Source organism: Falco peregrinus, chromosome Z (assembly GCF_023634155.1).
Source record: "Falco peregrinus isolate bFalPer1 chromosome Z, bFalPer1.pri, whole genome shotgun sequence".
In the NCBI taxonomy this organism is placed as follows: Eukaryota; Metazoa; Chordata; class Aves; order Falconiformes; family Falconidae; genus Falco; species Falco peregrinus.
In genome coordinates this window covers 66999322-67013121 of record NC_073739.1, presented here as the reverse complement: position 1 = coordinate 67013121, position 13800 = coordinate 66999322, and the positions used below count along the sequence as shown (strand labels likewise).

General features: G+C 43.7%; 2 protein-coding genes across 3 annotated transcripts; both read right to left on the bottom strand.

The window, feature by feature from the left end:
• Positions 1–1016: 1016 nt before the first annotated feature.
• On the bottom strand, positions 1017–8007 carry LOC101913221 (molybdopterin synthase catalytic subunit). 2 transcript variants are annotated; one of them, XM_013302881.3, is made up of 5 exons: positions 7869–8007; positions 6845–6980; positions 5854–6007; positions 4314–4437; positions 1017–3144 (listed from the first exon to the last, which is right to left on the bottom strand). In XM_013302881.3, exons 2-5 carry the CDS (start codon positions 6963–6965, stop codon positions 3076–3078), a joined length of 468 nt encoding a protein of 155 aa, XP_013158335.1. In that variant the 5' UTR covers positions 6966–6980; positions 7869–8007; the 3' UTR covers positions 1017–3075. The 2 variants fall into 2 exon arrangements, with proteins under 2 accessions (XP_013158335.1, XP_013158336.1); XM_013302882.3 differs by having other exon boundaries at positions 7849–7987.
• Positions 7374–11322, bottom strand: MOCS2 (molybdenum cofactor synthesis 2). Its single transcript, XM_055790478.1, has 4 exons — positions 11175–11322; positions 10647–10768; positions 8131–8277; positions 7374–8021 (listed from the first exon to the last, which is right to left on the bottom strand). Exons 1-3 carry the CDS (start codon positions 11184–11186, stop codon positions 8151–8153), a joined length of 261 nt encoding a protein of 86 aa, XP_055646453.1. The 5' UTR covers positions 11187–11322; the 3' UTR covers positions 7374–8021; positions 8131–8150.
• Between the last annotated feature and the right edge of the window lie 2478 nt (positions 11323–13800).

Sequence of the window (13800 nt, the reverse complement as noted above, 5' to 3'; positions counted from 1 at the left end):
TGACCCTCTGGTCTGCAGTGTCTGTTCCCAGGAACATCTGTCTGCACTTGGAGCCACCACCTCTGCAGTGCGCTGTGACACTGCTGGAAGAGCCACGGACGGGTGGGATTACTCTCCCCTATAGCCAAGGCAGAGAAACAGCTGGACTCAGCTCAGAGAGCGGCTGCACTGTGTATATACACTGCCTACCATCCCACTCCCAGACCTCACCAGAACACAAGGTAGCCCTTGTCCAGCAGCCTAGTCCTGCATGTGGGGAAACCAGGACATTTGCAGCCACATCTTTCCCTGACATGCGGTCCGACACATCTGGAATTCATCCCCTGACCTGGAAATCTGGAAGCACTCCTGGGTCGCTCCAGACACAGCCTCAGGCAGCTGTCTTAGAACAGAGGAATTTGCCCTCTTACAGCAATATTGCCCTAGCATAGCGGGTAGCCCTACAGAGGGAGCCGGAACACCAAGCTCGGAATATGGACCTAAATTTCAGTGAAACACATTTTACCTCTAATTATGCACATCATCCCTCCTAGGGGCATTTCCATTTTGCTTTTAGATGCCAGCTGAAGAACCCAAAGTTACACAAGACTGATACATCATTGTTCCAGAACAAAGCAGTACTTGCCTCACACACAGCTAGGGACACAAAATGACATTTCATTGTTTTGACCATGGCAGCGTACACACATTGTAACACTCAGCTGTGACTCAGTACATCTCTTCCATTCATTGTTCCTGGTCACTGTGGGGAAGTACACAATTATTCTTTCTCTTCTTTTCTGCACCCTCCTTCCCAGCTGCATTGCTGATGGGGAAGGTGCATTTAAGGTCACCCTAGAGAAATCTTCCAGGAGACTGCAACACTAGAGACGCACTCGTGCAACAGAGGAAGTGCCCCTGATCACAGGGTTGCAAGTATAACTTACCTGTTCTAAATACCACTATTTTTCTGCATCAGAGCACAGCACCAGTAAGCAAGCACTCCACAAGTTTTACTTCATTCATGAACCATCCACTACAAGGCAAGATAGCCATTTATTTTTGTGAAATACAATAATTAATTGCATGGTAACAGTAAACATGAATGTGGAAAAATGAAGACCAAAAATGGGAAAGTTTGTGTATTTCTTTCTTTTCTAAAACTAAAAATAATTATTTGACAAAGTGATCTGTACTCAGGGTTTTGTACAATTCCCGGTAAAAATTACATTCAAATAGCAGAGGACATCTCTCCAACCTCCAAAGCAAAGGAAAACTCAACCTTGAACTTGCTCAGCTCTGCCTGTGTAAGAGGGCCCACATGGTTTGGAGGTTGCGTATTCATGCAAGGAGCAGCTGCTGTCCTTCAGAGGAAGGACTCACTCACTTCCACTAAGGAAAAGGGTATCAGTAAGTTAACAAGCATGGTTTAACCATGCTTTTGCATGAAGTTGTTTCACTGGGGTTTACTTAATCCAGACACAGGATTATTTTTGCAATTTATTTATGCATTTATATTCACTTTTATGATTTTAGTACAGTTTTTCCCTTGTTGCTGTTTTGATACCTAGTTAAAAGAGAAAAAGACTGACATAGTATGTTTGCTTCCACTGGAAACAGTGGACTGCTCATCCAAGTAAGATTATTATCCTGTTGTGACCTCCCATGCAGACCGTGAACAGACTACCAATGTAAAAGCATTAAAGCAGTATATGTCACAGAGGTCTAAACACCTTACATCACTAAGTATTAAAACTGAATCAAATCACTGAGGGGGTGGGGAAAGCTCATAACTTATTTTTCTCCATTTATATTGTGCAGTTAGCAGCTGTTTGTAGATTTTTACAGCAGAAGCAATGAATTGGATTATACAGCTGAGGTTTAAGTGTTATGCAATGTAAAGATTATCTACACTTGATCATATCATTTTACTTTTATTTACCTCATTTCCTTTCCTTTGTATCTATCTTGTCTACATTGTTAATGATGACTAGATAAAACTGCCTCTCAGCATTAGTAGAAATGCCATACACAATGGGACTTTAAATTCTTATCTTCTAAACACTGTCATGGCACAGTAAAATTACATAAATAAAATAATCTTACTCAGATGACCAGTCCATTGTTTCTAGTGGAAGCACAGGCATACTGTCAGTCTTTTTCTCTTTTAACTAGGTTTCAAAACAGTAACAAGAGAAAAACTGTATTAAAATCACAAATGTGAATATAAATGCATATATAAACTGCAAAAAGTTCAACAGACTCTACTTCCTTTGAAAAACTAGTCAATTCCAGTGACTCTGAATCCTAACATGTCGAAAGTCAAACTACTAATACTAATTAAATAGCCAATAAAGCTCCTTCAAAATTAATCTTCTGGCTAGCATCAAGTAGTTACAGGTTTGCATGTTACTACTAATGCAAGTTTGTTGCTGGTAGAGTATTAGACCTAACTTTGAATCAAAGTCTGTCCATATTTTTTAATTTAATAGACTTGTGGTATCAGCTGCACAGTAAAAATGTTTCTGTGAGGCAGAGCTACTGGAATGTAACCACTACTAAAAATTTAGGAACTCTGGAGTATAGTTTATATTTTCCTCTCTGTCTGTACCAAAATGTTTACTCTACTTCAAGTAGCTTTTGTGTTGTTACAAGAATGTCAAAATAGCATAAAGCTTGCAAACTGATTCTACAGTCATATAAAATTAAACTACTCGGGACTTTTTTCAAAATTAAAAAAAAAAATAATATATCAGTTGTCCTGTGACCTCCCATGCAGACAATGAACAAGGACTACCAATGTAAAGGCATTAAAGCAGTGTATATCACAGAGGACTAAATACTTGCAACCAAGAATTTTAGGGCAGGTTGTTTTAAAAACTGACTCCATGTTCAAATGCACAGAGATGATTTCAAAGGAAAGTCAAGAACACTTAAAAACCCCCATTATTACTTACTCATTTCCTTCAGTCCTAGTTGAACTATTCAGAGTGAAACACCTATTACACCTGCTTAAAAACATGTAGATTCTCTGTAAAGACAACTCAAAGCTACACCAGTATGTTCACTAGGAACGCTTTATTTTTAAGAGTACAGTTATTTTTCTGAATTTGCCCAAAAGCATTCCTTGTTTTCTTTCCAAGAATATTCATCCTCATAAATCTCCTGTAAAGATAAACAAAGAATGGGAAATACTGTCAGTCTTGCTACATACAGCCACAAGTCGGGGCAAACAACCCAACAGCCATCCTGCTGTTATTTACTGATCACGGTAGGACTATACAGCACTTGGCAGGCAAAGAGAAAAGAGGGCAGCACACTTAGAACATACTAACTTATGCATGGGCAGATGCTGAACCTCAGCCTGAGCCCCATTAAATTTAGTCGGGTCCATCTATCCTGAAGTCAATTCGAGAAACAGATCTAAAAGAAAAGATGTAAAACGGTACAGTACCCAGCACTTGTGTCTGAAACTGCCAAACATCCTTCGGCATGTTAACCTAATGTACCATCATTTTTAGGACAGTTTTTAAGCATATACAAAATGTCAATATTAAAAAAAATGTCTAACAAAATACAGATCTTCAGGACAGACTGGACTACGAGCAGTCCAGTCCTAATCAGCAAATTCAGCAGGGCTCTGAGCTCTGATTATTCCTACTGAGATCAAAGAACTCCAGCTTCCTGAAAGGTGTCTGAGAAGTGGAGCAAAGCAGAGAACATTGCTGTTACCACATGACAAGTTCTGCCTGGGAGAGAAGGCAGAGGTAATGCTCACTACTTGCACGCAACACTGTGGTTATACAATAAGGCTCTTTCTATACCCAGGCTGGTCTCTCCACACATTGTGTACCCATACTAGCTTTGGGACCTCTGCTCATCCCTTTATTGTGTGCTGTTGCCTAATGCTCTGTGCTTTCCCATGGCCACATGGATGAGTGGAAGAAACACAAGAAATGCCACTTTTACTTGCAAACTGCAATGCTGTCCAAAGCAAAGCTGATTCAAAGATCTTCCACAAGTCTGCGCAGAACTAAGTTTTGCCACTGAAAAGAGAAAGCTCAGGGCTCCTTCACGTTGACCCTAAGATGGCATTAAGGGGAAGAGGAGCTGTACAGAGGCAAGGGAGGGCTTTCTAGGTGCCCAACCTGCCACAGATGGGCCTGGCTGCATTAGGGGAAACTCACTGGTGCTAGACATTGACATCCTGTAAGGAGCAACTGCCGCCTGTGATGCTTCAGTTGCTTCCTTTAAGAGCACAAGCAACCTTCCTTTAGCACGGCTGTCTAGGACTATGGCACAGGCTTAAAATGCAAATTTGTTCCCAAACATACCTTTTTCCATATTGGGACAGATGCTTTTAAAGTATTGATGCAGTACATTACAGCTTCAAGGGATTCTGCTCTGTGTGGAGAGGAGACTGCAATAATTACACTTGCTTCTGTTATTGGAACCACACTAGGGAGAGAAGAGGAACAACAGCAGCTTTAGCTAATGCTTAACATCAAGAGCACCCAAAAGTTGTGGCCATGTCACGTCAGTATTCTGGCCACACGCTCTCCTGACTCATTCATACTGAGCAAGTGTCAAGCCATGTCTAAAAGATTATACACTTCTTAAAAGACAGAAAACCACAACCAAAATCAGTTCCAGATGTGAGAATTCCACACTTTAGAATAAATAAACCCACCAGACACAGGCTTTTTTCTTCCATTCTTTCTTTTTTTTTAAACAAAGTCTATGGAATTAAGAGGGGAAAATTGCTAACTTGCAACAACGCATAGGAAACTCACTGGAAGCTGGCTTAATAATGAACATTAAGTTAGGAACAGCCAGTTCTTATCTGGAAACATAAGAAATCATCTCAGTTTGCAGAAGAATTTATGGAACAAGAAATTAAGTGCCTCAAACTTCTGATTTTGCCATGAGACTTCATTTTTTTACAAATTCTGATTTCAAATTACAATTTTTTCCTGTTTGGTATGTCGTTTTCCCAACTTAACAGAAGTAGCACAAGGTTTTGTTTTGCTTCTCATAAGGGTAGAATTCCCAAAAGCTGCCTCCCAGCCCTCCCTCTAGAGTAAGACTCCTCTGGCAAATGGTTCATAGGAAAAAAAATCTACGCTTAAATGCTTTGAGCTGCCCTCAAGAGAGAATCACTCTCTCTGTTGATTACACAGGAAACCTACCGAAAATACCTCTCAAAGCTAGTATTACCCTTTGTAGTCACCTCCTAAATTAATTTGAGAGAGGGAAATAAGCATTTGCAACAGACTTTGCAAATCCTGCTCGTTTCAGTGAGAAATCTTATGAACAGTGAAAGCTCAAAAGTATGTCAGACACTAGTATTCCGTGTTTTGAACCCAACAGAAAATGCTTATCCAAGACTCAAGGAACAACAGGAGGCTCTCCGGCAACTATTACTAGCAATTACTGTGCCCCTTGCCTCCCCGTAGTCTAAGATTTCAGGTTCCCTGTGGCATAATTTGACTTAAATTTGACAATAAGAACATTCTGCAGCACTTCAATGTAAGAGAGACAAAAGAAAGTGCTTAAGAAAAGACCAAACCAACCAACAGCCTCCCCTTCCCTGGAATGAAATCTCAGTCGCTCCTTCCCACTTTTAAACCATCGCACCGGCATCAAGGATCCTGCAGGCTACATGTGGACTCCAGCAAACACTACCAATACACACATTTTTGAAAAGACTATTTCTGAAATTTAGCTCCACAGCAAGAGTTTGATCCTGAAGCCAGTTTTGCTGTGTTAGTTCATAAAGACTCCTGCGTGTCCTTCAACTATGTAAGCAAAGCCATTCACTAGACAAGAATTAATACTCCCACTTGCAGAAGGATGGGGCCTGGCAATACATACCCAAGTCTATGGTGCACTGCAATATGTTTGACTGACGGCCATTTCTGTCTAACACCTCTGCAGATTTTCTTTATTTCACTCTCTGCCATTGAAGTGTATGCTTCATATTCTAAGTGAATCACTTTTTTCCCTTCAAAATTATTTCTTGTAGTACCTAAAGACAAATCATTTATCAACCAAAAGGGATGAATAAATATATATTATATATTTATTATATAATGATATATTATAAACAAATACCGAGTAAAACCCAGGATCTCCTCCTATGGTCAAGGTCAGCCCTGTGCAAATTTAAATGACTTCACCTAATCATGGCTGTCTAAAGAGATTCTTTGAACAAGTGAATCTTTACTACACAAGGAAGAATTCAGTTTACACATTACACAAGTCTGCAGTCTGTAATGCCCAAGGTTGGTACATCTTCTGTGTTAACTGCCAAGGCGCTATTATTGCATTTGTCCATGCAATGTTTAAGTGCTCAGTATTTAGGAGCCCAGTGGCACTAAGGTTTAAGTACAAAGGGGTTTCAGCATGTGTACCATGCACATTAAGCAACAGGACAAGAGCTATCAGCCTTGACCTGCACCAGCCCATGGGTAAAACAGTACTTTACTTTCAACCAAGATGTGAGTTGCAGAAGCTTTCATACAAGTTTGCATAGCCACAGCATCCCACTTCCCACCCTGAACAAGCTGTGTCCAAGGGGAGGCGAATAGCTCCCAAGCAGTCCTGTACTCTGGAGCTGCTGTTCTGTTCAGTCCTGTGACAGCCACAAGAGCAGGGAAGCTTCTCACCATTTTGTCCCAGTGCAACTTTTAAATGCTGCTATGATGTTGTTCTAAATAATTCAGAATGTGTTTTATAAACATCCTGGGTTCAGTCCAGGAATTTATTTATTTGAGAAGCATGAGTTTGGGGTGCAGACAACCTAAGTTCCCTTTATTATACTATTAACACACCCAGAGATCCAGCTCAGAAATATTAAACTCACCAATGAAAACAGACACTGCCCCACAGTATGGTGAAATGACCAGCTCTGATACTTCATCTACAGAGAGCTTTTCAGACTTGAGCTTGATAAAATCTTTTGGCACTTCTTCACTTTCACCCATAGCTCAACAGAAAAGCTGAAATCAAACAGGGTCTTGGTTTTTTGGTGGTATTAGCACTGGCCAAATGCTTTATATCCAGTGCTGATGCCCCAGTTCATGCAGAAAACATGCACCATCTACTACTTCCTTACCCCAAGAGGCCAGTCTCCCCAGCAAATTCATTTCTCAGCAGCCTTGCTGAGAGAATATTAACTGCAAATATCAAGCAATGACCTGATTTTTAATGCATACAGGTTCCTTCATGCTAGTAAAGTCTGGTCCAGTAGGACAAAACTAGAACTAGTCTAAGGCCCCAGTTGAATAGTACCATCAACCATCATGGACCACTGTGCTAGTAAATCTATGGTAAGGTTGTCAGCCCTTCCTCCTAATCTTACCCTGAAATCAAACACAGTTCGAAACAATGAGTTCTGATAAACATGGATTAGATTTCTAATCCTGAAGTTTAATTTGCTCTCAAAAACCTTAAGGACCTCATATTATCAGTCTGTTTCAGTGACACAGCAGAAAATTTAACTTCTCTGAGTAGAAACCAGTCATCAGTTCATCTAAGAATGAGGAGGAAAAGAAGTATTTTGAGCATCAGCAATAGAACAAACTGCAGTAAATACATGGACTGGCACTTGAAAGCATGCAAAGAAATAAAGCTACTCTAAGGACACCTGTTCCTTTGACAGCACCAAACAAAAAAGGGGTTTTTTTTAAGCAGCAGTGAATTCTTTCTCTGTATCATCTTTTCTGCCAAAAAGTTGCATGAGGTTTCTCATTATTATCTTATTTAGGCAAGCTGGAAATCTACTGGCAGCCAGAAACAACTATGGAAGAATAGAGACATAAAACCCAAATTCAAAACAATGAACCCAAATCCAAAACAATGCCTGACCTCTCTGTCAATTTTCTTACATTTACTGCATATGTGTTAATAATTTATTGTTGCACGAGCTTATAGTTTCTGGTCAGCACAATGGTCCTCTCCAGCAAGAAATGCAAGTTATGCTCTCATAAAAGATGACTGGAGTGGAGGGAGAGAACTGCATCACATCTCTGGGCCTAAACCTGAAAAGAAGAAGAAAAAAAAATATTATTGGAACATTAAACAGAATCCGTGAGATATTTTAGCACAGGACAACACTGCACAGGAAACTTAGCAAGAAGTGATACCTACCTAACAAAGCCTGGGCAAATTCAGCCTCCACTAATTGGTGGGATGATGGCAACCTCGTCTCCAGGCTGCAGGACCAGGAGCTGATCTCCAAGAAGCACGTACTCCTGCCGAACAGCAAAAACCACTTGATCCCGGATGACAGCAAGCCTGAGGGGGATTGGCAGGAGCACAAACAGGTTTCTAAATAAAGCATTTGCATTTAACCATAAGATTTCATTAAATAACAAACTGATGCACAGTCTAGGGCGGCTGAGGTAAATACCACCAAGACTGATGCAACTCTGCTTACAACACACTTTCAAAAATGCAAGAAACACCCACCTCCTACTCTTGAATTTTCTTGTGGTGGCTAAGGAGAAACCAATTCAGTGTAATTTTCACAAGTCAGGAATTGGATTTGTTACAGGCCTACATCAGAATGAAGCTTCTAACGAAGAAGTAGGTAACTCAAGAGGCAGCAGCCATGTACTTTGGAATTAGAAGTTCCCTTGATTCAGTCTGGCTGGACTGAAGCTATTCTGTTACACGGCAAGAAGCACTGAGGGATGCTGTTTGTGATATCTCATGAAGTGGTCAGTGTTGCTCTTGCTGTGCAGCTTCACAGTTATCAGGCTTTGGGCCTTTTGTACTTACAGGTCTGAAATCTGCTATTGATAAGGCACGGCTACAGAACTAAGCAGGCAGATATGGTGCATTTTCTGGTAGACCTTCTATACTCGATTTCACATCTATAAGATGTTGCTGTGATGTGAAAATCCACAGCTCTGCATACCATGAGGCAGGGAGGCAGTTCCATGACTAAGTGCAATGACACAGTAAAGATGAGGGCAGCAAGAGTAAGACAACAGAAAAAGAATGCCAACATTTTACTTTAGAAGGTACAGGCATGATAACCATTATTGAGACTACAAGATCTGACACAGACAGCGGAGAAAGTGCCTAGAAACAAGCCCGCACACCAAAAGGGTACAAGTAAAAATCCTATTTCGACAACCGTGGGCAAGGCACAAGCTAAGCAAAACACAGTAGCATTGACTCAGAGGGCGGACTGAAGAGAGGGACTGTATCAAAGTAAAGCAAACCACTGAGGAACCAAGTGCAACTATGAAACTGAAGTGCCCATTGGAAGGATGGGTTCTAATTAATGTCACTTGCAAGTTAATTCATTGGGTAAAATGGGTGGAACAGAAGAGCATTGTCAAGTACACTCAAGCTGCAGTTTGAATATCCATTAGCAATGTGAACAAAAGTCTGCGGTCAAAGCCCTACAATTACATTGAGTTTTTCCAGAAAAGCTAGAATCACAAGCGTTTTCCAAGAAGGCCGCTGTGAAGTAACTGCACATGCAAAACGTACTGCCCCAAGTCATCATTCATAAAAGGACAAAGTTGACAAACTACGGCAAACCAACCAATGGTGCTGGTGCTACTGCTGTTACTTCTGACACCAAGTAACAGGCTGCAAAGTAAAATACGCTCATTCCCTACTGCCTCCTCCCCCAAAACACACTTGGTCTCAATTCTCTGTGATGAAAAGGCCCCTGGTCTAACATTTGGTTAGAACTTCTCATTCAGAAAAAAATGCCATTGCTAAATAGTTAATTTTTGTCATAGCCTTTGAAAGTAGATCTAATAAAGAAGGGTGGTGCCTAAAGGAAGACTTTAGCATCTAAGTCCAAAGTTATGAAAATTCCAGTGCATTCAGCACTAAGCCCTGAGGACCTTGACCTCTGTTATAACTTCTTTTTTTTTCACTCCCCTCTCCAAAACCACTTTGCACCTTTGACTATTGGATTCATTCTTGACAGGATTGAGCACCTTCCCTCAGCCTTAACTTCAGGGTGAATTTCTGCTGACAACCTTACAGAGCACCAGCACCCGCAGGGGTCCTTACAGCGCACACCTAGCGCTCTCTAGGACTGGACTCCCTATGAAATGCAACCAACTGTGTGGGGAAGCGGAGAAGGTTTAAAGTGGCTGATCTCCATTCTCAAGTAAGGGCTGCCTGGCTGGATGCCTGTGGCATGGCTTCAGTTCCCTTCCTGACCTGCCTTCCAGAGTGGGCCACAAGCTCAGCCCAAAGGCTAACAGTACAGATAAAGATAAGCGGTTGGAAACACCCGCACATTATCATGAATGTCTTATTTATTGCCCTGACTGTCCTTGACCCCTCCTGGAGACATCCCACCTCCTCTGCTAGTTACTAGCACCGCCCACTTTTCACGTGCAGCGAGTGAGCACACCGTAGCCCTTCTGGGCAATGGGTCACACCTCTTGAAGAACCCCTCAGGCTCAACTTTTGGGTACGTTTACCGGACCCAGTCTTTCCTTGAGCGTACCTAAAGCTACAGCACTTCCAGCTGGCCAAAACACTCGCTGCAGGTTAATGTCACTGTCTTTACGGTATCAAAGTCCTGATACGTGTTCCCGCTCAACCTTACATGCTGAATCCGTGTTTACCGAGAAGCCCCAGCCAGGCTGAGCTCGGTGCGCCTCAGCAGCAGCCTCCCCGCGTACCTGGGGTGCGCCTTGACGATCTCCTCCCAGAGCTGCCGCGCCGTGACCTGCCGCGGCACCCAGAGGGCCTCGCTGCGCAGCCCGGCCAGCTCCGCGCTCCGGGCGAAGTACAGCACCGACACCTGCCGAAGAGCCGCCGTCAGGGAGCGGGGCCTGCTGCCGCAAGGCAGCCGCCCGCGCCTAACGCGCCGGGAAAACCAAGCAAGCGACCGAAACCAAACCGGGGCGAGGAAAGGCTTTCCCTGGATTTCGTTAACGCCGAATCGCGCCGTGGCGTGCCTCCTGCCCGGCGGTCAGGACAGCAGGAAAAACCGCGGGGGGGTGGTGCGAGGCCGGGGGGTGGTGCGAGGCCGGGGGGTGAGCCGGCGCAGGGCCCGCGTCCCGCTCCCGCCGTCCAGGCCTCGCCCGCCCCGCGCCTCTCTCTGCCCGCCGAGGGGAGGCGCTGAGGGCGCCCCGTCGCCCTCCCCGGCCCCCGCCTCGCCTCCAGCCGGGCCCCGCTCCCCGGGGGCGCCGGCAGGCTGCACCTACCTGGCAGCGCATGGAGCCGCCGGCCGCAGGCGGACGGCCCTCAGCCGCGGGCTCACGGCGGCGCCTGCGCCCGGGAGAGAGGCGCCGGGCCCGGACCGCCCCTTGCGGCCTGGGCCGGCATCGCGGCGCGGCCCCGCTCCGGGGCTGGGAGGCCTGGCTCGGGCGGGCCGGGCCCTGCTGGGCGCAGCCACGCCTCGGGGCCCTTCCCCGCCACAGGTGGATCACGGAGGCGGCAGGCGGCCCTCGGAAAGCGGTGGGGGAGCGGGAGGTGAGAGGCTGTGGCTTTGCCCGCCAAACGCTGCCAGCAAGTTTGGGGACGGCACCTTAACAGCCAGATTTTCACGTGGGCTCAGTCCCCAGAGTGCATGGGGACGGCAAATGATCGCAAACATCGCACATCAGGCGCTTGCCATGATTATACAGCCGCTGCAAGTGCACATAATCGGTATACGTGGTGTTAAAATGCTGACACAGGGTTTCTAGGATGTGTCTTGTTTCTGTGTGGAGATTGCCGTGGCATCTGTCTCCCCGTGGACAACTGTATCCTTTCAGTAACTGCCTTCGTGGAAGGATAGTGTGGTGGACAGAGGCTGGCTGACCTCCTGCACTGCGATGTGGGCAAGGAGAGGTACGTGGCAGTTGTTCCACAGGGCACAACTGTGCCCCAAAGCCCAGTCCTCATGGGTGGCCAGTGTTAACGTCTGTGCTGTTTGCCATGCTTTTAACCTCACAACGATGAAGGAAGAGCTCGTTCAGTCAGGCGAACCCAAGGAAACTCTGCAGTTGTTAGTAACAATGCGGAGTTTGTGGTCAGTTACTGTTATTCAGGCAGGTGGTCAAGTGGTAAACACATGTCCTAGTTGGATGCAATACCATCAGCCAAAAAAACCCCAAAAAACAAAATAAAACAAACCCAAAAAAACCCCACCCTTAAATCAACCACTACTATCCAGTCATTTAAAAAGCTGGCCGGGAAAGGAAAGAGACCTTTCTATGTAGTAATTTTTGCCTCTGAGGTACAAAGACAATGAAAGTTTAAAGAGATAAAGTTTTCCCAAAAATGTGCAATAAAAATGCAGTTATTTCCGTGGAGCGTGTGTTTTGTACCAGTTACCCGGTACACCATGTATTAATCCTCTGCTGTGAGGAGCAAGTAGTATTTTTTTTTTAATCGTATTGTTTTGTTTGTGAATGATTAACTACTGTTACAAGCTGAACTCTCCTCAAGACAGCATGTGTCAAGTGAATAAAATTATTGCTTTCTTTTTTCTCTGGGCTGTGTAATTTTGCATCTACACATCTTAAATTAAATGGATCACTTTGACAAGGTACGTATGACCCAGCCAGTAGCTAGCAAGTGGCTGGCACATTTTTCCCACACAAAAGATGTGCCACAGGTGTCTGTCTTTAGAGTGAAGTAGGTGAGTGCTGGGCTCATCTGGAGCAAATTAGCCTCTCAGCCCAGAAAACAGTGAGCTTTCAAAGATTTACTGGTAGAATTAGGTCCACTGTGGAATAAAGGAGAGAGGGGGAGGAGTTACTACTACTGAATTTCTGGATTTTCTTTATTTGATCTTCAGCTACTGACTTGCCCCAGGAAATTCTTGAGTATTTTTCAAAGGATGCATCAGTGTTCAGCTCTGTGTTGCATGACTTAGTTAAGGGCAGAATTTGCACCTAGAAAGCACAGGAATAGAGTAGGATTTGTGACTGATTATCTATTAACTATGGTCTAGAACAGATAAGAAAGAGGTTAAAAGTTCTTAAACAGAAGCAGGAATTTATGAATGTCTAAAACTCTCCTAAATACCTCCTCATTCTGGAGGTCTTTTGTTCTGATCACACCAGCAAGTGGTGTGACTACTATACCGCTTGGTTTGCAGGAGTGAGTTCTATTTGTATTGCTTTTGTTTGTTTGGCTTGTTTTGTAGGTTGTCTGGCAGAGTATAGATACTACATGAGATGGAATGAGAGATGTTTCTGTAGCTCTGGAAGAGATAACGTTAGTTCTGTAGAAACCTGAGATTTCAATACCGTTAGTTCTCAGCGATTTCTATAGCCTAGCTCCACGTGATTTTCCCTAAAAATATTTTCTGGTTTGGCCTTTTCTTTCAGGCACCATTTTCTCCTTTGCAGTTTCTGGTTTGGAGTGTAATTGTGAGTAGCTCCGATGTCTGTCTAGTTCTAAATGTTATTTATTGAGTCTAGTATTTTGAATTAAGTCTTGTCCTAAGCCATGAGGCCTTTGCTTTAGGTGACAGGTGTGTATTGCATCCTTCCACACTGATACATATATTAGCCTCTCAGGGTGTTTTGTTTTGTGTTTTTTTTTTTTTAAATGTTCTTAATTTTAAAAACTGTGATGAAGCCCACCAAAGCAGCATGTTCCACTTTCCAGCCTTTCTTTGTTTTAATAATGTTTAATACTGTAAAAGTGCAGATCTTACTGTATGAAATTCCCTTTCACCATCCAAACAGACCAACAGACCATGGCTTAAGAGAAATTCAATTCCAGTAATACTAAGGAGCGGCAAATGGTGAGGAGCTGTTACTCCTATTAATTTATTTCTTACTTACCAGCAGCAAACTTTGAACTTCAAGATCTAGCTGGAGTATATCCAGACAT

Bases quoted from the DNA above. Each gene is read 5' to 3' on its own strand.
- LOC101913221 (XM_013302881.3), bottom strand. From the start codon at position 6,965: ATGGGTGAAAGTGAAGAAGTGCCAAAAGATTTTATCAAGCTCAAGTCT. The intron at 6,008-6,844 runs GTGAGTTTAATA...ATTTGTCTTTAG, and splicing joins GGCAGTGTCTGTTTTCATTG to GTACTACAAGAAATAATTTT. The intron at 4,438-5,853 runs GTATGTATTGCC...TTCTCTCCCTAG, and splicing joins GCAGTGCACCATAGACTTGG to TGTGGTTCCAATAACAGAAG.
- MOCS2 (XM_055790478.1), bottom strand. The intron at 8,278-10,646 runs GTACGCGGGGAG...AATCCCCCTCAG, and splicing joins ATCGTCAAGGCGCACCCCAG to GCTTGCTGTCATCCGGGATC.